The sequence below is a fragment of the Monodelphis domestica genome, chromosome 7, assembly GCF_027887165.1.
Source record: "Monodelphis domestica isolate mMonDom1 chromosome 7, mMonDom1.pri, whole genome shotgun sequence".
NCBI classification, from domain to species: domain Eukaryota; kingdom Metazoa; phylum Chordata; class Mammalia; order Didelphimorphia; family Didelphidae; genus Monodelphis; species Monodelphis domestica.
This window is the reverse complement of record NC_077233.1, coordinates 234,269,986-234,296,346: the sequence shown is the minus strand read 5'-3', so window position 1 is coordinate 234,296,346 and position 26,361 is coordinate 234,269,986. Positions and strand designations below refer to the sequence as shown.

The 26,361-nt window shown below is 41.6% G+C and overlaps 1 protein-coding gene across 1 annotated transcript in view; it reads left to right on the top strand.

The window, feature by feature from the left end:
* The window catches only part of XYLT1 (xylosyltransferase 1), a 423,706-nt gene that overhangs the window by 322,974 nt on the left and 74,371 nt on the right, over nucleotides 1–26,361 (top strand). The window contains exon 6 of the mRNA XM_001365940.3: nucleotides 19,423–19,503. Within this exon, the coding sequence (XP_001365977.2) occupies nucleotides 19,423–19,503 (81 nt within the window). The remainder of the gene's footprint in view (nucleotides 1–19,422; nucleotides 19,504–26,361) is intronic.

The following is a 26,361-nucleotide window of genomic DNA, read 5'->3' as shown; positions in this document are numbered from 1 at the left end:
GTATCTGAGATACTAGAATATAATGAGATAAGAAAGAGCATGATATATCTCAGGGAACACTAAGATAGAATACAAGTTCCTTGAGGATAGGAACAGTTTCATTTTTGCCTTTGTGTCTGTAATACCTAGAACAGTATCACACCTGTACTAGAAGTTTAATTAATAACTGATTGGACCAGAAAATGCATATTAAGTTATAAAAGAAGATAAAATTGGTTGGTAAGGTAAAAACAGATCAGGAAGAGAGTTGAAAGTTGGGCAGAAGAATTTGGAATTTATACATTTTTTAGAAGGGTGCCACATACATGATTAAAGGAAAAATGATGCTGGCATTGCTAGGCATGATAAGATGGAAAGAAGATAGCCTGGGGGTTAGGTAGACTAGATTAGAATGGAAGGGAATTATAATAGAACAGGAGTGAAATGATTGGTCATGATGCTGGCAATGGAGAGTAAAGGAAGAGTCCAAGAAACATTTCTAAGAAAGATGTGATGAAATGCAGTGGCTGGTCCTCTCTCAGGAATGAAGGGACAGGAAGAGTCAAAACTGACTCCAGAATTTATGACACAAAAGAATGGGAAATGGTGGTCCTGCTGTTAGAAATGACCTATTTCTGTTTCTCATTCTTTTTGTACTCCTCTCCATTCTTCTCCCCCTCCCTCTACTGACCCTAAGTTCTTCTAGATCTCAGTGGTTCTAAGGGACATGTTTTTGGAAAACAGTATACCAGACAACATTTCATTGTTGATTAAACATGGCTCTTTTGTGAAAATGGAAACACATTAGGGTTGTAACAGCTGACTGACACAGGTGTTTCTTTGTCACAGACACCACAAATAGTTTATCGATTAGAAACTCTTGTTCCAGGGTTCTTTTGTTGGGCCATCCATATAATAATAGCCTCCTAATGATAGGCTATAAGCCTCCATGTTTAGCATCATGGCCTTGCACAGGGGGCATTTTCATTCATCTGGTTTTAATGAAGAAATGAAAGCCCAGATTTAAAGACTACCCTTGGCTTTAGCCACTGGGGAACATCTAGTGAGTAACATTCAGAGTCACCATTGTTTACCTTCCAAATAAAATGGCCCCCATTGGAACATATTGATATTCAGCCATCAGCACAGAAATAGCAAGTCTTAGACAAAACATAGCAGCGAGGTGTGAATATCCAGCTAGTTACTCTGCTAGCAAGTAGTAATTCCAAAATGTATAATATATTGAGCTATTTGGGGTGGGAAAGAGAAAAGGAGGAATTCTGAAATCGGACTGTTGAAAGGGGGAAAAAAGGAACTATATTATTTTCTGCGTAGTGGATATGTAAATTCCAGCTCTGGTAATTACATTCTGCCAGTCTAAATTTCCCCTGCTGCTTCAATGACAATCTTTTTCATATCACGTTCGACATTCTCTTGGCATATAGCCTTCTCAAAGCACAGTGGCCAGCCCACCTGGAGGATGGACAGCCCATGAGCCTGGAAATAAAAGTGAAACCTGTCTCACCCATATTCATGTGATACCAGGAGATAATAATAATAGCTAACATTTATATGATGCTTCCTATTTGCCACGCAGTGTTCTATACACTTTAATGATTATCTCATTTGAATCTCCCCCAAACTCTTAGGAGATAAACATTACTATTATCCTCAGTTCCACAAATAAGGAAACTGAGGCAAACAGCATTTCAGTGGATTGCCCAAGGTCACGCAGCTATCATGCGTCTGGTCTGAAATACCATTGAATTACCCACAGAACAGCTGCTGCTGTTATAGTCTTTTTCCCCCTTCATTCCAAAGTGGTAACAGAATAGAAGATATTTTAATGAGTGTGCTCAGTTCTATAACTAAAAGAGTCTCTGGGCTTATTAACTGATAGAGGGCCAGGAATTTTTTTTATTTTAATATTTCCATTGGCCAGAAGCATTTGAAGACTTTTTAAGGGATAGAAAAGGAAAGTGTTCCAAAAAGGAAAAAAAAAGCTTCTATTTTAAAAGAACAATGAGGCATGGAGGGTTTTTATAAACCCCAAAGTTGGCTAAACCAATATCTCTAATTAGATGAAGGAACCCTCCGCAGAGACTTCAGAGCTGTGTCTGGGCACACGGCAAGCTTCCGAAGCATTTCCATTTCAGATCCGGCGGGCAGTGTGTTGGCGGGCATCCAGCATGGGGAGATAGTCTTAATCACATTTGTTCACTTCTCCTGCCTGGAATTCTTTTATGTGCAGTCTCTTTGGTATTTTGGTGGAACTTGTGCTTCTCCTCCTATCACCCTGTCTAAGTTGTAAAGCTTCTCTGTAGGGCTTCATATCTGACCTGGGAAGCCTCCAAAACAAACTCTGCTTCCCACATCACCACCCATTAGGATGGGGGCACTGGAGGAAGGAGGGGGTGAGGCAGAGGTTGGGAGAGGCCCGGGAAATGAGATTCTAGTGATATGAGAATGTAGATTCTTCTCAGCAAGGCTAAAGAAACATTTGTGTGGATCCAGAGAAATCTACTCTTAAGAAAGAAAGGTTCCTAGAGAGAGGAAGACGAAACAGAAAGAAAAAAACAAAAAACAACTAAGTATATGCTATTTGTCAAGTTACTGAAGGATGAATGAATAAGGCTAATTATCTAGTCAATCAATTAGTAAATAAGCATTTATTAAGGGTCTGTTTAATAACAACTAGGTGACCCAATAGAAAGAGTCCTGGGATCTGGAAGACCTGAGTTCAAAAGCAGCTTCAGACAATTACTAACTGTGTGACTCTGGGCAAGTCAATTACCCAGTTTGCTTCAGTTTCCTCATATGTGTAAAATATGAAGGAAGTGGCAAACCACTCTAGTATCTTTGCCAAGGAAACTCCAGATGGGGTCATGAAAAGTCAAACACAACTGAAATGACTCAACAACAAAGCAACATTTTCAAGCACTTTTAAGATTTTCAAAGCACTTCGTAATATTATCTCTTTGAGCCTTGGAACAGCTCTTACATCCCCATTTTAGAGTCAACAAAATTGAGGCAAGCAGGTCATACTTCTTCACCAAAACTAATCTATGTCTACACAGTTCAAAGCAACATGCTAGAATTGCAATAATACTAGTAAGTTAATCAACTCAGGTAGGAAAAAAATCTGTGCTGGACCCCGAATTACAATAATAACACATATGTCTGTAATTGTTTAGGATTTGCAAAGGCCTTCATACATACATTAGCACTTTTGATCCTTAAAACAGTCTTCTCAGTTCTAAAAAGCATGATGGGGAATGCTCTCCACCTCCAGAGAAAGAACTGTTGAGTTGGATGGATGTGGATCAAAGCATATAATCTTTCACATCAGTGTATTTATGGTCTTATTTGGGGGGGTTCTGGTTTTGTATGAGTGCACCCTTACAACAGTGACCAATATGGGCATGACAATACATATATGACTCAAAAAAAAAATTTATACAAAAAAAATCCAGTCCTCTAAGGTGCTACAGTAATTATTATTCCCGTTTTATAAATGAGAAAAGTTAGCCAGAAAAAGTTAGGCAATTTACTCAAAGTCCCCCAGTTATTTAATATCGGAGGTAGAATCTTCCTAACTTCATGCCCAATACTCTGTTCACTACAGAATGCTGTCTTGCCTATTGGGCATCCTTTACTCACCAAATAAAACCTCAAATTACAAATGCTTTACAGATTCTCCATCTTCAGCCTCTTTTCGGAACTCTGTTGGTTTATTTTCTTGTTTGCCTCCTTGCCAGTCCCTGTCAGATTAGTAAACAACCTTGAAAAATCAGTTGGTGAAATTGGAAAATTGAGTGCAGACTGCCCCACGAGTCCTTGGGAGACTCCCTTTCAGTTTGCAGGGAAGGCTCCAGCATTCCCAAGGAGGAGGAGCATCCTTGTTTCCTATGTGCATCATTATAAAGTTTGACCTTGTTCAAATCAGGAAGAAAACATGGCAGGCTGCCCAGGGAGGATAGTGTGATTGGGTGATGTCAGCGTTCCATCCTTTAGGGCTGCTGGAGGAGGAACAGAGGATCAGGTCAACACAGACGTGCCTTTGTAGTTCCTGGAGGGACGGGGTGGCAAATTTACAGGGTAGAAGGGAGTCAGCTGTAGCTCACTCACAGAACAAAGGTGAGGCTTCCTTTCTTGGACAATAGCTAAGCTAAGTTATTATTTAACTCCTTTGCTGGAGTTCCCCCAACCACCTGGTATAAGCCTCTGCCCTTGTGGTGGCATGAGTAAATATGTTTCAGGAAGAGAGAAATAGCAAGTTACCAGATAGGATACAAAACAAGGAGGATGTATCCATTCGAGGGTCTACATAATGTCATTGTTTAGGAACTCCCAATGAGAAAAGCCCCTCAATCAATACAGATCAGCAGCATATCTCTAACTTAGAGTCTTAGACTCATTTGAGGCATCTAAGAAGTTAAATAACTTGCCCAGGCAGGATTACCAGAAGCAGCCTTTTAGACTTGAAGGTTATATATTTACTATGCCATGACATCACTAATGACTAATAGGAACCAAGGTAGCTCAGTGGATAGAGTGCTGGACTTCGGGGTCAGGAAGACCCAAATTCAAATCTGTCCTCAAATACTTGTTAGCTGTATGACCCTGTGTGAGTAACTTCACTTCTGTATACCTCAGTTTCCTCAACTGTAAAATGGGGATCATAATAGCTTCTGCCTGGAGTTACTGTGGGAATCAAATAAGATAATATTTGTAAAGTGCCTGGCACATAGTAGGTGCCTAATAAATGCTTATTATTTTTCTTTCCACTCCTCCCATCCCCATTTCTGACATAGCTTTGAAGTTAGAAATATGAGATTGTCTCTACAAAAGACTTAGGGACATCATAAACCCACCCCTTATCTCTTAGCATTTACATACCCACTTAGTCCATAGTCTATCATCCTCCAGGAACTAAATCTAATTACTTGTTGGTGAACTTGCTTGAGAAGATTTATTTCTCATATATTGAATTACTTCTATATCTGTGTTTTGAATTGAGACTCATGTTTCCCCTTGGACCTCTTACTCATTCCTTTGTTTTAGAAAATTCAAAGAATGCCCTACCCCTGATAATCCCTCTTTGTAGGGTGATAGAAAAGTGAGACTATGGGTTCTTGGGCCAGAGACTGTCATACTTAACCAGATGGTACCTGATCATAGCATTAGGGCAGGAGATTTTCCATCATCAACCAAGGAATCAGGAAGAAACTGAGAGAATGATGTCATAAGTTGTTCTTAGTGAATCTTCTACCTACTCCCTCTCCTGGTCCTTTCTTCTGCTGCTAGTGAGATACTTATCTCTACCTGCTTATGGTTTAGGAGGGTATCCTTTATGGACCATGTCTTCCCCCTCCTGCCAAGATAGGGTGTATGTCTGTGTCTATGTGTATACCTGCATTGATGCTCCCCTCTCTGACTCCCAAGGTCTGTGGGCCTTGTTTCCTATTCCTTCTGGAGTCTGGGCATGGGGCTAGGGGAGATCCTTGGCTTTGAACATCTATGCTTGGGTATCTCATCCTAAGAGGATAGAAGAAATGTTAGAGTAAGAACTAGAGAAGGGATAGTTGACACATTCTGCCAAGAATAGAGTCTTTTTGGCCTTTGCAAGCATCCTCTCCCTGAGGAGCATGTATACTTTGTTGTACCTTTTGAGGAAAGGAGGTGGGAGCTCTGAGTTCAGTTTTCCTAAGATGCTACATGCCTCTGTTCCCCGCCAATCTGAGAAGCCAAATGTTATCTGGAATGTTCCACCATGCTGTTTCTTGTGCCCCCCCCCCTTTCCCACTGGTCTCAGCCCTCTATCTTTCTTAGCCTGTGACTGAGGGGACCCCCAATTCCCCCTTCTTATTCAGCACTACCGATGATCCCCTGGCAAATACAGAGTTGTAAAGGGAAGATTATGTTTCTCTCTTTAGCTATTACTTTGGCAGTTTTGAGACTTCTGATCCCCTTAATATTCCAAACCTTGATTCATGACAATGGCTTGGGAGAAGGCTGGCAGCTTATTCCCCCCTCCCCCTGTCCTAGTTCCCTATGCCTTGGCTGATGTCTAATAACATCCTGAGCTAGGTTATTGGGGGGGGGGGGGAAATCTTCACCAATGAGAGATGTCTCAGGATGTCTAGGGGAGGGCTGAATAATGAGCTTTCAAAATTGTATTTAAGGATCCACAAGTCTTTCTTTTATAGTCTTTGATCTCTTAGAGAGATCATTTGATTTATTGGTTATTGCTAGCCTAATCAATAAATAGATTTTCTTTCTTAGAAAGCCAGTCTCTCAGAATTTTTAATCATCACAATCTGGTATAATTAGGGTGGGACATTCTGGTTAATAGAATGTTCTGCTAAATGTTATCATTTGGTTGTTTTAATCACATCTGACAAGACTCCATTTGGGGTTTTCTTGGGAAAGTGGCTTGCCATTTCTTTCTCTCTTTACAGATGAGAAGACTGAGGCAAACAGGGTTAAATGACTTGGCCAAGGTCACACAGGTAGTAAGTGGCTGAGGCCAGATTTGAACATAGGTCTTCCTGACACCAAACCTCAGTGCTCCATCCATTGTACCACTTAGCTGCCCCAAGGGTTTTGAATACACATCACCTCATTACAAAGTCCATATCCTTTAGTATTCTTTCCATATTTCCAGAGTAACCACCTTTTACTTGTTTGTTTTTTTTTAATGGGAAATTCCTTTGGGAAAGAGAAATTCTACTAAATAAGCAATAAGAAATGATTTTCCAGTTATTTCAGAAGCCATGAGCATTTCATGATTCTATTGCATTTTTGTGCTGACAACAAAATAAATCCAGTGAAGAAATTCCAGAATGAACTTCATCTGCTTCTTTTCACACTTGACTTCCTACTATGTGAATAAAGTGTGGTCTGCCCTGGAGTTTCTAAAAAAGCAAATGCATATATCCTTAGTCCAAATCGCCACCATTCCACTCTCCTCTTCGACTCCAATAACTTTTAAAATCTGAAACACTGAGAAAATGTTTATGTTACAGATCTTTTTGTTTTAGCAGAAACTATTTAAATGAGTTGGGGTTTTTTTGTAAGGACTTTATTGTACCTCATCATCCTTGGAGACTTGAATCAATTCATCTAGGACTTTTCTGTCCATCTCCCATTATCTACGTTAATTTTGCCTTCTTATTTTCTCAAACTCTATTCAATATATAAGCATGATTCAGAAAGGAATAGAACTTAAACTTTTCCCTCCCTTCTATACCCTCCCTATATAATCCACTTACCCTATTTTGCACCTTGTATTGTCTTTTCCCCCCTTTCTGCCCTATCAAATCTCAACTAGAACTTGTCTCCTTGTGAAATCTTGTCATATCTATTTCAAGCATCTGATCAAGGGAACTTCTTTTCTCTTTCATCATAGCTTTGCTTAAATGGTACTTGGGCTACCTTTTGCACCAACATTTGCATGATTTTTTTTCTGTCTGGATTTCTATTGTTCATTCCAGAGATTGTTCATTTTGTTCCTTTCTTTACTCATGTACTGTACCTCTGGACTGCCTCTAATATTTCCTGGAGGTCATGAATGCTAATGCCTAATAGTTAAAAATAACTGGAAAAGAAAGGGAAGGAGACAAAAATACATCATCTAGGCCACTGCCCAACCCCAAATAATCCATCTGAGAAATCTAAATTAAAAGCTGTTTCTCTCTCTCTCTCTTTTTAACAAACTTGGACATAGAATATTCTATATTGTCTGTCTGTTGATATATTGATATTGACAGAGGCTTTTTCACATTTTTCGTCCTTACAATGGTTCACTCTTGGAGGGAGGGGAAAGGATATAGTTTGAAGCAATAATATAAATATTCCCCATTGTATCTCTTCCTTTTCTGTTGAGAAGGATGATGATGATGATGATGATGATGATGATGATGATGTGTGTGTGTTTGAAAGAGAGAGAGAGAGAGAGAGAGAGAGAGAGAGAGAGAGAGAGAGAGAGAGAGAGAGAGAGAGAGAGAGAGCAAGAGAGCAATTCATTAAAACTAATGGAGACACTGAAAAATCGTGACATAACCTGTGGAAACACCCATACTCCTTCACCTCTGCAAAGAATGGAAGGAGTAGGTCACTGCTCATGCCTTTTTATTTGGACCAAACTTATAATTTCATATCATTAAGTTTCCCAGTATTGAGGGATGGATAAAGGGTTCACTGCCCTGAGTCTGTGCCCTGAATCCCATCTAGGGAGAATGGATTGGCCCCAGCTAGGAGGTCTCCTCTTGGCCTTCCTGTCTTCCTCTTGGGCCTAATCAGGTGCCTGTCTCTTTTTGAAGGATAGAGGACTAGGGAGAGAAAGTGAGAAGGGTATTTTTGAAGAGTCTGGAGTATTAGCAGTCCTTAAAATAGGACTGGGCAAAGGGCTTTCAACTCCGCCTTCTTTGCTGGAGTAAAGTAGAGGCTAGTAGAGGAAGGGCATATCAGACACATAGTTCCCTTATTTATGAAGGGTTGGAAAGTTATTGAGGTCTGGGGAAAGTAACTTACCATACAGCTGGTCAGGTAATCAAAAGTCATAATTTTTTTTCCAAGGCTTTGGCAATGAAAGGGACCTTGGAGGTCATCCATTCCAACTCCTTATTTCATAGATGAGTAAACTGGGACCTAGAGAGGCGAGGCATCTTGCCTGCTTGCTCAAACAGGTAATTAGAGTCTAGGATTCTTTGACTCCAAATTGAGTATCCTTTCCACTGCACTGATTCCAAATCTAGCCTTCTTTCCACCTAGAGCATGCTGGGTTTCACTAGCAACAAAGGTCATTAGATATTTAGCTAAAATACACTGGGTAATAGAGAATCTAGGGACCACTTCTATAAGTAAGGTACCCTGAGGCATTAAAAAAATAAAGAATATGAGTGCCCCCAGGTATCCCAAGGTGTACTGTATTTGTTTCTAAACAAATGACCCAAACTCCCTAGATCTTAGTTAAAATGTAGAGTTGTTGTTCAGTCATTTTTTAGTTGTATCCCACTCTTCATGACCCCTTTTGGGGCTTTCTTGGCAAAGATACTGGGGTGGTTTGCCATTTCCTTCTCTAGCTCATTTTGCAGATGAGGAAACTGAGGCAAACAGGGTTTAAGTGACTTACCCAGGGTCACACAGCTAATAAGTATCAGAGACCAGATTTGAACTCAGAAAGATGAGTTGTCCTGACTGTAGGCCTGGCACTCTGCCTACTGTACCACCTAGCTACCCCAAAATGTATGCAGAGGGGTGGGGAAGGAAGAACACAGGGTGATTTCCCCCTAGTTCAGCAGCTGCTACACGTGGTAGGGCAGATGCCATGAGAACACTGAGTTAGGCTAAAGTTCTGGAGTCCTGAAAAGTATCAATGGATTCAGGAGATGCAGTGATTTTTTTAACCTTTGTCTTCTGCCTTAGTATCAATTCTAAGACATATGAACAGCAAGGGCTTTGCAATTAATTGAGATTTAATGACTTTCCCAGAGTCACACAGTTAGGAAGTGTCTGAGGTCAGATTGGAACTGAGATCCTCCTGTCTCCAGGCCTGGCACTCTATCCACTGTGCTACCTACCCACCCTTAGTGATTATTTTCTGATCATCTTGGTACCATGCATTGTGATCTAGTGGAAAGACCACTGGCTCTGGAATCATAGGAACAAAGTTCAGTTCTAACTCTCTGACTTTCACTACTGATATGGCCCCAGTTTTCTCATCTGTAAAATGGGGAGAGGATTGGAGTGGAAGATATCCAAAATCCTTTTCAGCTTGAAATCAGTCAGTAAACATTTATTCAATCTTTGTTCTATGCACCTTGCTAGGTGCCAGGGATTCAGAGATAACCCACTGAACAGATACAGGTACACCATCCCCTGCTCCCTGGTTAAGAAAATTCTCCAAAATTCTCCTGTCTCTCAACTCCAAGATGGGTCAGTATGGTAGAGTGGGTGGCAGCTATTGGGCACAATGGACAGAGCACCAAGCCTGGAGTCAGCAAGACCTGAATTCATCATATCTAGCCTCAGATACCATATGACCTTGGACAAGTCACTTAATCCTGGTTGTTCTGATTTCCTTATCTGTCAAATGAGCTGGAGAAGGAAATAGCAAACCTCCAGTGTCTCCGCCAAGAAAATGCCAAAAAGAGGCAGGAAGAGCTGTACATGGCTGAAAAATATCTGAACAATTATAATGGATAGAGTGCTGAACTTTGAGGCAGGAAGATCCAAGATCAAATAGCATCTCACATAAGTCATTGGCCCTTCTGTGCCTCAGTTTCCTCATCTGTAAGACAAAGGAGTTGGTCACTTCTAGCTCTTAAGTCCTAGGATAATCCAAATTTCTTCTGCTCTTAATCAATGAACATTTTTAAGGGGACACAAAAACAAAACGGAGACTGCCCCTTCCCTCAAGAAGCTTACATTTTATTGGGTGAATAAACAGATAAGCACACAGATTATATAAATACAAAATAGAGTGCTGTCATTTGGGGGGAAGAAGGGCGACTAAAAATTGAAGTGCTTCAGCTTTTCCCCAGTGTGCTTCCGAGGCTCCCAGGACCATATTGTACCGTTTGATATTTCTTCCCCCTCACCTCAGCTGTGGAACCAAGTAATGTAATGTCAGCCCTGGCTGAAAATCCCTTCCCTATTAGGAGACAGATGGGCACCAGCTGGAGCCGCCTGAGGCACAGTGAGACATGATAGCCACGTTCCCCCCTCTGCCTTCCATGACTTTGGCAGTGTTGCTCATTTCAGCCCATTTTGGTTTCCCTCTACACTCTAGGGCCTCCGCTTACAACCACCCTATGGCAGATTAGATATTACGATAAAGCCTGTGTTAAGGATTGGAATGCTTTCCCAAGTGACCCATGTGGGGTATCCATCCTTAGTACCATGGATGTGGCAGCTCTCTCCAGTGCCATCTCCGGTGCCCCTTATTTCGGCAGTGTCTCCCCTCCAGATGCTAGCTCGCTGGCCTCAACTGAGTGACTGAAGGCGACATGGCAATGGAAAGTACTTGAGACTGTGACCCATGGATGATGGGTCCCATTAAAAAGCAATTGGGTTTTGTTTGTTTGTTTCCCAAAGAAGGAAATGTTCATGTGTATCTCTTCCTTCCAATCTCCCCATCTATGGTATTTATCACGGAAAATAAAGGGAACCCATAAAGGGGGAGCCCTCCCTTTTATAGGTCACACTGTGTGCTTCTGTTGTAGATCTTTGATAGCAGAATTCTGAATGGCTTAACTTCAAGTTCCCCCCAACCTAATTATGCCAGATCTCACAAGCCCACCGTAGCTCTTCGGACTCCCCAATCACCAGATGCCCATTTTCTTAGCTCTGAGATATCCCATCTGTTCCCATCCTGAATGATTATATTTTGGACTATATGAGATCTGGTCCTACCTGTTCCAATATTGAGGAATTTCAGTCCAAGGCCCCAGAGCAGCCAGCAGGCAACCCTAGAGCGAGCCAGCATGCCATTCTCTGTACTCATTATAGGCATGTTGACTGACCAAGGTAGTCCTGGATGTCTGGGGATCGGAGTGTTTTTGTTTGTTTAATGCTTTACTCCTTGTAAAAGGAGATGCCTCATGGCTGTGGGAGCCAAACTTGGCCTTGTCAGTTTGGCCTTAGCTATAAAGACAACTACTCAACACCTCTACGGAGCTCATGTTCAGCCACTGGACCTACCTCAATTGACTGTGACCCAGATGACTTTTCACTGTATTTTGTGTAACCAGCCTGGGTGTCTGGGGCCAATTCAACATCTGGGCTTCAGCCCACTTTTTCCTATGGCTCTACACCCTCAGATCTATTAAAGGAGGCCAGGGCTTAGTCAGATCTGCTTCTCACTCATAGGATTTCAGACAAGTTGTTCCCTCCATTTTTATTTCTCATTTTATTTATCTGTAAAATGAAAGGGGTTATGCAACCCAGTTTAACTTGGCCCTTCCAACTTGAAACATTCAACAGCTAATTTACCATTCTCTTCCCTTAGATCCACCAGTCCACCATCTAGGACAGCACTGGTGAAGTATTAGCACATATGCTGCCTCTGGTACAGGGGATCTGTATTTCCCCTCTTCCCAGCCCCTAAGGACATTTTTGCATGCCCCACCCCTCTGTGTCCAGCCCACAAAAGCAAACTTCTCTCAATCAATCTCTCTTCCCCCCTCTCTAACTCTCTCCCTCTCTCTCTTTCTCACTTTATTTCCCTCCTTTTCCATCCTTCCTTCTCTCTCTCTCCCTCTCTCTCCCTTTGCCTGCACCCCCCTCTCTCTCTTTCTCTTTCTCACCCCTTCCCTCCCTCTCTCTGACTCTTTCCCTCTCTCTCATTCTACCTGACTCTCTGTCTCTGTCTCTGTCTCTGTCTCTCTCTCTGTGCCTCTCCCTTCTCCCTCCCCTCCACAGAGAGCTTGAATTTGCCTTCTGGGCACCCAAACTTGAAAACCTTCACCAATGCTGACCTAGGACATAGCTTAGTTTTGTAAGGGGAAAAATAAAACATCATTCCAGGAATGAAGAGACCTGGATTGTAGTCCCAAATTGCTTGATTGCTCTAGATAAGTTTCTTCCTCTATAAAATGGGGTGGTATAATTCCTTTCCTAACTAATAATAACAACTGATATTTAGATTATACTGTAAGGTTTCCAAAGCATTTTCTAGCACGTTATCTCATCTAAACCCCCTAGCTATCTGGTAGACATGATAGGTATTTTTGGTACCTGTTTTACAGATAAGAAAAGGTCAGAGAATAAGTGATATTTGCCCACAGAGAGAGTGCCAGAGGCAAGATTCAACCTTGATTCTCCTGACTGTTAAGTCCAGCACTGTGTATATACTCTATACCATGGTGTTACTACCTACCTCTAAAAGTTGCCATGATGATCTAATGAAATACTGTAAATATGACACCTTAGAAAGATATAAAACACTTCAGAGATGCAGGCCCTCAATGGCTATCTGTTTTTTTTTAAACCCTCACCTTCCATCTTAGCATTAATACTGTGTATTGGTTCTCAGGCAGAAGAGTAGTAGGGGTTAGGCAATGGGGTCAAGTGACTTGCCCAGGGTCACACAGCTAGGAAGTATCTGAGGCCAGATTTGAACCCAGGCCCGCCTGTCTCTAGGCCTGGCTGTCAATCCACTGAGCCATCCAGCTGCCTATATTATTATTAAGCAAATAAGTCAACCAGCATTTTTAAAAATACCTATGAAGTACCATTCTCTGTATTAGGTACTCTGGAGACAAAGATGAAAAAGTGCCTGTCCTCAAAGTATTTTAATTCATTTTTTAAGGGGAAGACAATATGTATTAAATAAGTCAATATGTTATAGACAAAATAAATGCCACATGATTTTTGGTGGAAGGATATTAGGATCTGGGGGGTCATCATAAAAGATTTTATGTACAAGTTATGGTTTGAGTTCAGTCATAAAGGAAATAAGGAATTCTAAGGCTCAAAAAAATGAGGGAAGCCATAGGAAAGGAGATGGGAGATGGAGTGTCATGAGAGAACAGCAAAAAAGCCAATTGAGGGGAATCACAGAATAAAAGAGGAAGTTGTTGTTCAATCATTTTTTTTCATGACCCCATTTGGGGTTTTCTTGGCCACAATACTAGAGTGGTTTGCCATTTCCTTCTCCAGATTATTTCACAGATGAGAAAATTGAGGCAGATAGGATTAAGTGACTTGCCCAAGGCCACATAGCCAGCAAGTGTCTAAGGCTGGATTTGACCTCAGGTCTTCCTGACTCTAGGTCCAGTGCTCTATCCACTGCACCACCTAGCTGCCCAGCAAGAAGAAGAACAATGTTTAATAATAATAGAAAGATACATTTGAACTAAGTTATGGAGGGCTTAAAAATCTAGAGTGTTATGCAGTCAATCAAATGATTTTGAAGCCCTTCTATCCTCCACTATCTCCTGAGGTCTGTCCAAGCTCATGTTAAAAACTATTCAGTCATGTCCAATTCTTTGTGACCCATATGGGGTTTTCTTGGCAAATTTATATTGGAGTGGCTCACCATTTCCTTTTCCACTGGATTAAGGCAAACAAAGGTTAAATGACTTGCCAAGAATCAAACAACTAGTAATTGTCCTAGCCTGGATTTGAACTTGGGTCTTCCTGACTCCAGGCACAGCCTTTATCCATAAACCCACCTCTCTGCCTCCAAAATTCTGAAGTTGTTTATATTAAAGGTTTTGGTGTCCATTAGGAAAATCAGAAAAATAACTCTATTATGGGTCCATCCATGGCTCCTGTTATATTGCTGTGATGCTGGCCCCGCTCTCTCCAATTGTATCCAGCCTTGGTAGCCTTACTTGAAGAGAGTTGTAAATACTGACTTGCCTTATTTTAAGCTCTGTATACTGTCTCCCTTCTGAAAAACCTTCTGGCATTTAACAAAGAGAGAGTTGGCTTTCCAAGAAAGGGTTATGGAGGTTAGGAAGAGATACAATTAGCTGTCAGACTCTCTGCCTGATTTTCATTATTACAGTGTCCTTCTTGCATTCCCCAGCTTGTTACTGTCTATGCCTGGAGATACAGTGAGTGTGTTTGCCTAATGCCAGAGGCTAGAACAGCTAAACAGAGGCTAGCACCACCAAAACGGAGCCTGCTCTATTTCTGGCTCTGAGTGGGCCAAGCATCCATGCCACCGGCAAAAGCAAACAGGCAGAAATCTAGTCCTGAGTGCCAGAGGTATGCATTACGTTGGGCATGTGGCTAGCATAGCCACTTCATTTTACAGAAAAGTAAACTGAGGGCCATGGAGAGGAAATAGAGCATAAGGATGATGAATTCCAGGGAGGAATCTAAAGATAGGTTGTTTTTGTTTTTTTAAACCCTTACTGTATCTCAGTATCAATTCTAAGATAGAAATGCAGCAAGAGCTAGGTAATCAGGGTTAAGTGACTTGCCCACAGAGCTAGGCAATATATGAGGGCAAATTTGAACCCAGGTCCTTCCAACACTGTGCTGCCTAGCAGTCTCTTAGCCCCTTGTTTTCATAAAACCTCGAGAATTTAGAAGACTGCTAGACCAGATTTGGTCATCAAGGAGGTATATTTCCACAGCACCGAGTAGTATGGCAAATGTAGTAGTTGTCTCCTCCATTCGGATATAAGCCCTATGATATACTTTTGCCCATTTTTTGTATCCCTAGTACTTGGCACATAGTAAGTGCTTAGTAAAAAGTTTGTCGACTGACCAGTCTAGGCTGTAGAAACAAAATAATTTCATCTTTAAAGTTTCTTTTTTCAAAAATGAGTTCAGTTTGGCCATTAGACAAAATAATTAATTGCCAGATTTCTGGGTTTTCTCATGCCTTTACATTGAGGTACATTGTCCCAGACCAAAAAATCACTTTTTTCTAAACATCAACATTTTCCATTTCTCCTTTATCCATGGTGTTCTGGATGCCAGTCTTTGGGAAAGGTTTTTATGAGGGATGGGGAGTCATCATCTTTTATTTTTTTGGTCATAGAAGACCTGAAGGAGAGAGGAGTGAAGGGGGCAATTAGTATGTTAAATGTAAGTAAATGTTAACAGATCATAGCTCATTGATAGGTCTCAACTTCAGAGCTATTCTCCTGCCAGTAGTCTGCAATCAGCCATCCAAGTCCATCCATTGTTCTGCCCACGTCGCACTACTCCAACGTGCCTTTTTGCTGATTTCCTCCATTCATAAGATGTACTTCCTTCTCACCTCTATCTCTTGGAATCCCTGTTTGTTTGCTTTCTAAAACTCAGCTCCAGAAATACCTTCTGCATGAAGCCTTTCCTGATCCCTCCCCGAACTACCTTGTACTCATTTAGTATTCATTATGTGTACATTTAAATATATTGATGTAATCTCCCCCATTATAATTATAAATCTTGGAGGGCATAGCTTGTCTCATTTTGGTCTTTGCATCCCCCAAACTTAGCAAGGTGCCTGGCCTATAGTAAGAGTTTAATCAGCATTTGTTGACTAATTGATTGAGGGAATATTATTATCCCCATTTTACAGGTGAGGAAGCCCCAATAAGATAATTTGCCTAGGACCACTTAGTTAGCCAATAAGTCAGAGTTGGGATTCTTTTAAAAAATCCTTACCTTCTATTTTAGAATCAATACTGAATATATGTTCCAAGGTAGGAGAGTGGTAAGGATTAGGCAATTGGAGTTAAGTGACTTCCCCAAGGTGACATAGCTAGGAAGTGTCTGAGACCAGATTTGAACCCAGAACCTCCCATCTCCAGACCTGGCTCTCCATCCACTTACTGAGCCACCTAACTGTCCCAGAAGTTGAGGTTTTTAGCCCAGGTTTTCCTGATTCCAAGTACAGTGTTCTCACCACTATAGTACTTTTCACAACCTCAAGACAACCCCACAAGGAGTACATAAATCAAGTGGTATTACCCCGTTTTATAAATTGACAAACTGAGTCATGGGGACAATTTACTTGCTGAAGGTGACATAGATAGTTAATAAAAGTACAGGGATAGCAGCAATACTTCCTGACTCCTGACCCAGGAAGTTTCTATTTCATCATGAGGATATTGTTAGAATGAGTAGAGGTGGGGAGGTAGAAGAAGAGTAGGGTTGGAAATCATGGTTCATGGTGAAAAGAATTTCAAAAACAATAGAATTGTGTGGGTAATTGGACCTGACAATCATTATGGCTCTGGAGGAAATGTAAAATAATTAGATTGGGGGCTGGATGCTGACTTTAAGAATATAGCAGAAACTAGATGAGGTATCTTCCTCCCTTAGGGGAAAAAGAGACTGAGTCTCCCATGTGGAGTTTGGAACAGCCAAGGCAAATTGTACAGGATGGACTGAAGCTCTCATTATGGGAGCTTTATACTGGTTTGTCACTGTGGGGATACTCCTGCAGTTGTCTTGGTGTTCCCATGTCTGGGAAGGGGGCAGACTGAGCCCAACTTCCCATTACTCCTAACTTCCATTACTTCCCTAACACAATTGTAGTTACTTGGTCAGTCAGTCATGTCCAACTCGTCATGATCCCATGGACCATGGCACACCGATATTGTCCTTGAGATTGTCACGGCAAAGATACTGGAGTGGTTGGCCATTTCCTTCTCCAGGGGATTAAGACAAACAGAGATTCAGTGATTTGCCCAGGGTCACACACTTAGTAAGTGTCTGAGTCTGGATTTGAACTCAGGTCTTCCAATAGCATCCTCTCGATAATGAGGCTAGCAACAGTTATTCCTGCATTACTTCAAAAGAGTCTAAACTCAAAGCATGGAGAGTTGGTCATCTTCTGTTTGTTTAGAGGCTCAGAAGCACAAAACTTGAGTTTAGGAGATGGAAGAGTTTAGACACAGAGCTACAGTTTTAGGACTATTTGGGGACACATTAGCTGGGTAATCTCAGTCAAGAACATAAATGTAGACTAGGGAAATCAAGATATAAGGAGCATCATTATCAGCAAATCTATATTAAATGTTTTATATGGGTTGGGCACGGCTAAATGCTAGAGAGGTGGTCCCTGCCCCCAAGGACCTTAAAGTCTAGTTTGGGATATATATATAAAAAATAAAAATAACCAAACAATGTTACAGGGCTACGAGAGTGGAGGGCTTGTGGAAGGCTAAGAGGGTCAGACTTCCATTGCTGTAAGGAGCTCCTTAACACCAGGGCAGCTCAAGGCTACCCTCTCAGTGAGGCTGGGGAATATTCTCTGTTAGGCTTTATTTGGGGTTCTGAAAAAGCAAAGCTTCCTTCCACCACAAGTAAAGTTTTCACCACGACTCTGGGGAATTCCTACATGAGGCAGAGAATTAAGCTAAAAATATCTCAAGATCCTTTTGCATTCTAGTATTTTGTTCTATGCTTCTTTGACTATTTTCATTTGAGAGTAATAGCAGAACAATGATCAGAGTATGCTGTTGTTCAGTCATACCCGACTCTTCATAACCCCTGTTGGGGTTTTCTTGACAAAGATACTGGAGTGATTTACCATTTTATGCTCCAAGTCTTCTTACATATGTGGAAACTAAGGCAAAGAGGGTTAAGGGACTTGCCCAGCATCACACAGCTAGTAAGTGTCTGAAGCCATATTTGAACTTGGGAAGGGAAGTCTTGATTCCAGGGCCACCAATGTATCCACTGCACCAACTCACAAGCCCAATTAGAGTGTAGCAAAAACAATAATTAGAATATAGCAAAGGTCTTTTTTTAATTGAAACTTGAACTATGCCAGGACCATGATTCTGAACTTAAATGTTCACAGTCTAACCGTTTGGAAGGCAAAGGACCTTATTTCAAATCCTATTTTGGAGCTTTACTATGGAGGGTAAATCATTTAACCTCTGGAGGCCCTAGTTTCTTCCAGTGTGGAGTGAGGAGACTGTTCAAGATGATTTCTGAGGTTCCATCCAGTTTTGAATCTATAAGTCATTTAAGTTTCCTAGACCTCAGTTTCCTCATTTGTCAAATTAGGAAGTTAGTCGAGGTCAGGAATCAGCAAACTTGGGTGCCACGGCCAAATCTCGTCTTCCACTTGCTCCCTATCTAAACAGTTTCTGAGATCCCTTCCAATTCCAATTCTATGACACTTAACTTTCCTAGACCTTGGTTTCCTCAACTATAAAATGAAGTGAGACTAGATGGCTTCCACAGCCCCTTCTAGCACTGTATCAATGATTCTGTGTAGACAGTCCTCAAGTTTGGAATGAATCACCACTTTTTCCTCCCATGGCATTCCCTGGAAGATTGATTGACTGGATTGTTAAATCCTTGATATGAACTCATTTTACTTCAACCAAAGTAGGAAAGTCAAAAACAACATGTTACTCAAGTAATAAATCGGTATTTGATCAGATAGCGGGTCTACTGATTATCTGAATTTAAAAAATTATGGGGAGGAGAAAGACCTTGTTGAAAGGTACTGTAGGGCAGTGATGGTGAACTTTTAGAGACCAAGTGCCCAAATTGACCATCACACTGCATATTAACCCCCTCCCCCACCACCACTCAGACAGGGGAAGGAGGAAGCATTCCCACTGGGCTGCTGAACAGAGGGATGATGGGAGAAATGTCCCCAGGCACACATAGAGAGGGGAAAGGGAGCAGCCCCCTTTGGTGCGTGCCGGCACGTATGCCATAGATTTGCCAACACAGCACTAGGGAAAGGGAAAAGTGGAAAAATTGAGACCACTTGAGTGTTGCAAGTTATGAAAACTCTTCACACTTAGGAACATCCGGGTATCTCCCTGTTTCCTTAGGGAACACCATAAATTCCACTTTGCTTTTGCCTAACTCCTCTTCTTCTGTGGGTCAGAAAATCTACTCTGACCTTTCAATTACTATTTTTTCTTTGATCAAAATAAATTAGAAAGACAGAAATGACTCCAAATGGCCTCAGGTTCCTAGGAGGACATTAACTTTTTTCCCCCTGGTTTGTTTCCACAGAACAAATGACCAACTGGTGGCGTTTCTCTCTCGATACCGGGACATGAACTTCTTGAAGTCACATGGCCGAGATAATGCAAGGTACTGTGGTTTTCCTCAAACTTTTGGAAAAAACATTGTGACTCTAAGATTGGCCACTCTCTCCTCTCCTCATTTGCTTTAGAATTTGAAATAAGGATATGCTGCATGAATCATGTAACACTATTATTTTAAACCTGATTCAGCTCATCCTTCAGTGCCATTTATAGGTCGGCTCTGTCATGTCTCCAACCTGAACTGTTAAAATATAAAAATACCTATAGAATTCTTTTTGGCTCAACCCCCCTTCCCTCCTTTTACCATAGAAGGTATCACCTTCTATCACCTTCCCTCCTTTTACCATAGAAGCTATCACCCAATAAAAAGATATGTACATATAGATTGTGTCTTCCATCTTTCTGTTTTATAGTTCATTTTCTGGAGGTGGACATTCACAAGTTATTCTTGAAATATTAATTCTGTAACTGTATATAATGTTCTTTAGGTTCTACTCATTTCACTCTTCATTACTACTTATTGGTCCTTCCAAGTATTTTTAAGTTAATCTACCCATTGACTCTCAGAGCTCAGTAGTATTCTATCCAATCATCTACCACAGTTTGTCCAGCCATTCTCCAATTGATGAGCATCCCTTCAATTTCCATTTCTTAACCACCCCAAAGAGAATATCTTGGAACATATAGGTTCTTAACCTTTTCCCCTGACCTCCTTGGGAAATAGACCCTGCTTTGGGCACATGCTAGCTGTGTGACCATGAGCAAATTACTTGACTTCTCAGGACCCATTGGGTTGACCCATGTTGGTAGAGAGACTCCCGTTATCTCCATGTTCCCTCTATCAATGAACTCATAGGTTCAATTATTATCCCTCTTCTACAACCTATCTCAGATTTTAAAATCTGCTCCTTGCTGACAAAATCATAAATCCTTTAGTATTCACATAACCTCAGCCAGGGGTAAGTGATGATAGTGCCCAGCATTCAGGAGAAATGGGAATCAGACAGGGTTCCTCAAAGGAGACTTCCTGGAAGTGGTGAGTTACCTGATTTTCGCAGACACTGAGTGTTATTCCTATAACCCTTAATGGAGAGTGAAGTGTCTGATGTATCACCATTAAATTATCCCCCATCTCCATGTTAAATAACAAAGCCATGCTCCAGGCTAGACTTGATCTGTCCTGGCATTATCATTTAAAGCAGGTATATGGGCATTGCAATTGGATTAAGCCTGGCACCACAGTTTTGCAGGGTGGCAGAACATAAGCTGCTTCTAGAGGGGTAAGAGCATCCTACACAGATGACTGGTGGGCCATGCTCTAGTTGGCAGAGTCAGCTCACCAGTGGGGTGAACTAGCATTAAATCTAGGGAAAGCCTCTAGCAGAGGCTCTCGCCTGCCCATTTTTCCCAGGCCCCCAATCACCCTTAAACCCCAGAGCCCTCTTACCAAAATCTTTAATGAATCCTGACATTTGTACATAAAGCAAGGCTTACATTGCCAACATCAGCTGGGACTCAGGTAATTTAGATCAATTAAGCACACTAATTCAGTATTAATTTAATAGTAAAATGTGCTAATATGCCACTTGTCCGCTCCTCAGAGTAATGTTCTCCTCTTTATTAGCTGAAACAGTGCCTGCTGCATATATAAGTACCACAGCACAGGACTCAAGACTATCCACCCAGAGATAAAGGCTTCCTCATTTGTGACCTTCCCTAGAAGGGTGATGGATCCTGAGCCTTGTCAACTCAGAGGAGAACCCCTGGAAGGAATAGCTGGCTCCAAAAGCAACCAGGATGGGGACAGCCAGGTAGCCTACCAAGTAGAGGACTAATCTTGGATTCAGGAGGTCCTGATTTCAAATCTGGCCTCAGACACTTCCTAGCTGTGTGACCCTGGGCAAGTCACTTAGCCCCAGTTGCCTAGCTCTTGCCAATAAGACGGGAATTAAGGATTTTTTATAAAAAGTGACCAGGACAAACAATTAGAACAGGGCTGGTCCCTAGGTACAGTTGCTTATGTGAGAGAATCTACCCGTACCGTTATTAACTGAGCCTCTCTTAAAGTTCTAGGACTATCCTCTGAACTCACAGCCACTGGTGTTACCCTGCCTCATTTCCGTGCCATCCACCTTCCTGTGCCTGGCACTTTGAACAGCTATGTCCAGAAATGCCTTTCCCTCTTTTTGAAATCTCCTTCTTTTTGCCTTAGAACTAAGGACTCTCAAGTCTCCAGAGTCCTTTTCCCCCTTTTTGGTAATACACATCAGTTCTCCCAAAGAGTGGAGGCAGTGAATGTCTTCAGAGAGCGAAGAACTGCTGGTGGGGTGAATTTCAGGCCAAGTAGAGTGGCATTTCATTGAGTCCAAGGAACGAGGCATTTCAGGGTACAGACCCTCACTGATCACAGCCTCGTGTGCAAGTTAATTACTCTGGCAACCCGAGGTAAATTCCAATTGATAGAAAGAGATACGTATTTGATTCTAGCATGAGGGAAATGGGAGAAAAAAGCAATGAGGGAAAAGTTCCTCCAGTTTTTCAACTCTCCCGAATATTCATTAGCATCAGGGCTATTTTTTTTTTTTATCAAATGACCCATTTCCACATTAATTCTAATTGTTCCTACTTGTTGCCAATGTAATGAGCCATCTTCCATGACATACCTCTGGATTCTAGTCCCAGTTCTTCAGGTTGCTATAATGTAACTTTGGGCAATTTCGCCAACTTGTCTTCTCTTTGGTTCTTACTTTTCTATAAAAGAGGAGACATATATGTACATATATGCACATATGTATGTATACACATATACAATGTCTACATATGTATGGGAGGGGGAGGGACAGAGAGAAAGAGAAGGAGAATGAGTGGGTGAGCTCTAGGATAGAGTACTGGAATCAAGATGACAAGTTCACATTTTGCCTCAAACACTTAATAACAGGGAGCAGCTGGGTGGCTCAGTGGATTGAGATTCAAGCCTATAGACAGGTGGTCCTGGGTTCAAATCTGGCCTCAGACCCTTCCCAGCTGTGTGACCCTGGACAAGTCACTTAATCCCCACTGCCTAGCCTTCACCACTCTTCTGCCTTGGAGCCAATACACAGAATTGATTCAAAAACAGAAGATGAGGATTAAAAAAAAAAAACACCTTATTAACAAGGCCATAATCATAGTCAAGTCACTTCACCTCCATCTGCCTTAGATCCCTCAATTCTGAAATGGGCATCACAATAGCACCTTCCTCACAGGGTTTTGGGAGGATCAAATGAGATAATATTTGCAAAGCACTCAGACAGTGCCTGGAACCTTAATCAAATGCTTGTTCCCTTCTCTTCCATATACAAACAAGCACACACCCACATTCTAAAGACCCCGCAGTCTAACTTTTATGAGTCTATGGCTTTGTGATTTGTAATGATCCTATTAAATAGAAACAGAGTAGATGAGAAGAAATAGGGAGAAAAACCATACACAGGAAAAAGAAAAAAACCCACACGATATGCCTCAAATTTTATATGTTCTTCAGTTTCTGATTTCATGTGGCCTATAATAGCAGCAATGACCTTCTGTTCCCATCATCAGTGTTTAGTGTCCAATTGGAGCCTCCAATTCCCAACTGGAGAAGCTAGCGTGAAGGCTATCTAACATTTTAATGACAACCCAATTGGCCCTGGCCATTCCTGTAATTAAATGGGGGAGGGGGGGTGTTCTGTTAAATGTTTCCCCTCTCTTTCCTCAAAATAAGGAACCAAATGTATTGAGAAATATTTTGTATAATTATAACCCCTTAAGCGACCCTTGTGAATCAATAGATAAGCAAGTGCTGCCCGGTGGGCGGCTTTTTCACCAGCAAGAGCCAAGCTTTGTAAACAGGCCCCGATTCTCCAAATCCTAAATGGCTCAGGTCTTGTGCCGGAGAGCTGGAGCGAGCTTCGGCTTAAAGCTGAAATGCTCATATGGCTCCTTTAGCAATGCATTTCCAGATAAACAGAAAGCAAGCTCCCTTGGCCAGAAAGTTTTGCTTGGTCCGCCCTCTTTTCCCTGCCCCTGCATTGCTGTTTTTTTCTGCCCCAGTTATTTTAGGATTCTGCCCCTTGTCTTTGAGGCCCTTTAGGTACCTTGCTAGTTCTTGATACTCATAACTGGGCCACCTCCTTGGGGACCATGGGCATCCTGGCCAGGGCCTGAGGGGGACTCCCCTGTCTATAGCTTGAAGTGCTAACCCTCTACAGAGCCCTCTGGAGAATGGAGCAGGAACAGAAGGAGGAAAGAGAGTCATGAAGCCCATCAGGAACAGCAGGAGGAAGGAGAGTCATGAAGCCCATCAGGAACAGCAGGAGGAAGGAGAGTCATGAAGTCCATCCCAGCTAGCAGAGCCCTGGGTGGTACCCAGTGGTTTTAGTTCCTGATCGGATGCAGGGCACATGGAAGAGCCCTGAACAGCATACAAAATCTTGTCTATAGAGTTACGCCTCATTTTCCAATTTTCTTGCCTTGAGTCTTTGTCCTCATTTAGCTTTTCTCATCCACCAGTGCCCTGCTAGGTGTTTGTAGTCTATAAAGCCCAAATTCTTTACTACAAAATTCTTTAAGTCCATTGTGAGGAGCACCCATGAAGTCTCTAACCTATATAGCCCTTCTTTGATGTATCCTTTCTCTGCCTCTGTTTTTTTTTTTTTAACCCTTACTTTCCATCTAAGAACCAATCCTTTGTATTGGTTCCAAAGCAGAAGAGTGGTAAAAGTGATTTGCCCAGGATCACACTGCTAGGAAATGTTTGAGGCCAGATTCAAACCCAGAACCTCTAGAATCTCTAGAACTGGTTTTCAATTCCCTGAGCCACCTTACTGACCCCTTCTTGTGTTTTTGAGGATCATTGAATTTGAACCATAAAACTGGGCTCTATTAAGACAAAAAATTCTGAATTGAAGCCCTGACAGAGAGAAGGTAGGTAGCCTGTCCTTATAGATTCCCAGGTCTCCCTTCGTGTCATACCTAAGCTCACGTGTAACAACTCTCATGGGTAAGATGGTCGTATATTTAAAGCCCTTTTCCTGAGTTCTTGGCCAGTTTCCATTTGCTTTCTCCTTAGCCACAAGCTGTCCTCTCCAGTCACAAGACTCTGAAAATGTTTAAACTCATCCCTTCTTCCTCAGAGTACTCAAATATTCAAAGACCTTTTATTCCTTTTTTATTTATTGTCATGCAAAACCCACTTCCATATCAGTTATTATTGTAAGAGCAAAGTCACACATAAACAAAGCCCCAAAATAAAACCATAGAAACGCTGATGTGAAAGATGACTCCAGACTCCACCAGTTCTTTCTCTGGAGGTGGAGAACATTCCCAGACGTAAGACTTTCAGGATTGTCCCAGATCAGTGCATGGCTGAGAGTAGCCAAGTTTTCACAGATAATCACCGTCCGATATTGCCATTACTATGTACAATGTTCTCCTAGTTCTGTTAAGTTTTTATTCTTATTTTTTATTTTATTTATTTATTTTTAGTCTGTGTGTGTGTGCAGGATAAATCCCTTATTCTTGGGAATAATATGAGGTCAGAACCAGAGGGACACCTTGGATATGTTCAGTTAACTGGCCAATCATATTCCTCCAATCCTGTGCTGACCAATCACTGTTTGATGTGTCCATAAAAGGGCATTTCTGATTCCATTTTCAGTCATATTTTTTAACCTCTCCCTCGACTGCTTAACACTGTCCACCTCTTCTCTGTCTTTGAGGTCTATGGGCATTTGTTTAATGATTTTTGAAAGTGTGTTCTTAAACTGAATAGATTCCCATTAGTTTTGAGGCAGCATTCATTGTCCTACCCAGAAATGTCTCTTCATGGCCTTTGGGATGCACAAGAATGGTGATTGCAGGAGACCTATTTCAATGGAGACAATGAAATGCCCCTTTTTCCCCCTGTGAGGGAAAGTGTATTTTAAAATTATATTCCTTATAACTAAATCTGAGATACTCCTTATTGATTCATTCTGAATGTGAGGCTGGTTGTAAAATTTGGACTAGAGACTGTTAGAGACAGGCCATTCTGCCATTTACTGTAAAGAAAAGCAAAAAAGCAAGTGCCTCAGAAGACTTCTCAGGAAAGGAAAGACTGAATTCTCAGTGAATATCCTTCTACTTGCCTTTGGTGATGGTAATCTTTTGGAGTGGAAACAGATAGAGGTCTTTGTGCAAACAGAAGCTTTTTCTGTTCCTACTTATGTGATCATGGGATTTAAAATTTGAATGGGGCCTTAGAGAGCCTAACAGTGCTGGATTTAGAGTCTCCTCTGCTACTAATGACCAATATGGTCTTGGGCAAGTCCCTTACCTCTGTTAACCTTACTTTCCCTCATCTGTATGATGAAAGGATTGATCTAACTGATCACTAATCCTATGGATCCTAGTCCAATTCCTTCACACTTAACAGGTAAGAAAATTAAGCCTGAAGACCCTAAGAAAATATGAGGAGCTAGCCAAGTTGTTGTCAGTGGACCTGGGATCCTTATAGCCTCTCTTTGCTAGCAAAATCTGCTCTTAAGAAAAAGCAAATTAAACTAAGGTTTTAGGACTTCAAATCCAATCCTTTTCCATTCTTTCACTCAGCTATTTTCAAGATTTGTTAATGAGACTATAACAGACCAGAGCTGTTAAGGGCCAATACTCTGGGGATCTTCTGAGGAATTACAATAAACAGAATGCTTAGCAAGATAAATGCACAATGGAATTTTGTGAGAGAGATGGAGACAGAGAAGAGGCACATGGGAGAAAGAGAGAGAGCAAGAGCAAGAGAGAGAGACCGAGACAGAAGATTTAATGAGACAGATCAAGTGCATGGACTATTGTGGAACTTTTTAGGTCTTTGGACATAAAAAGCACCAAAATATCTTCTTTTAAATTT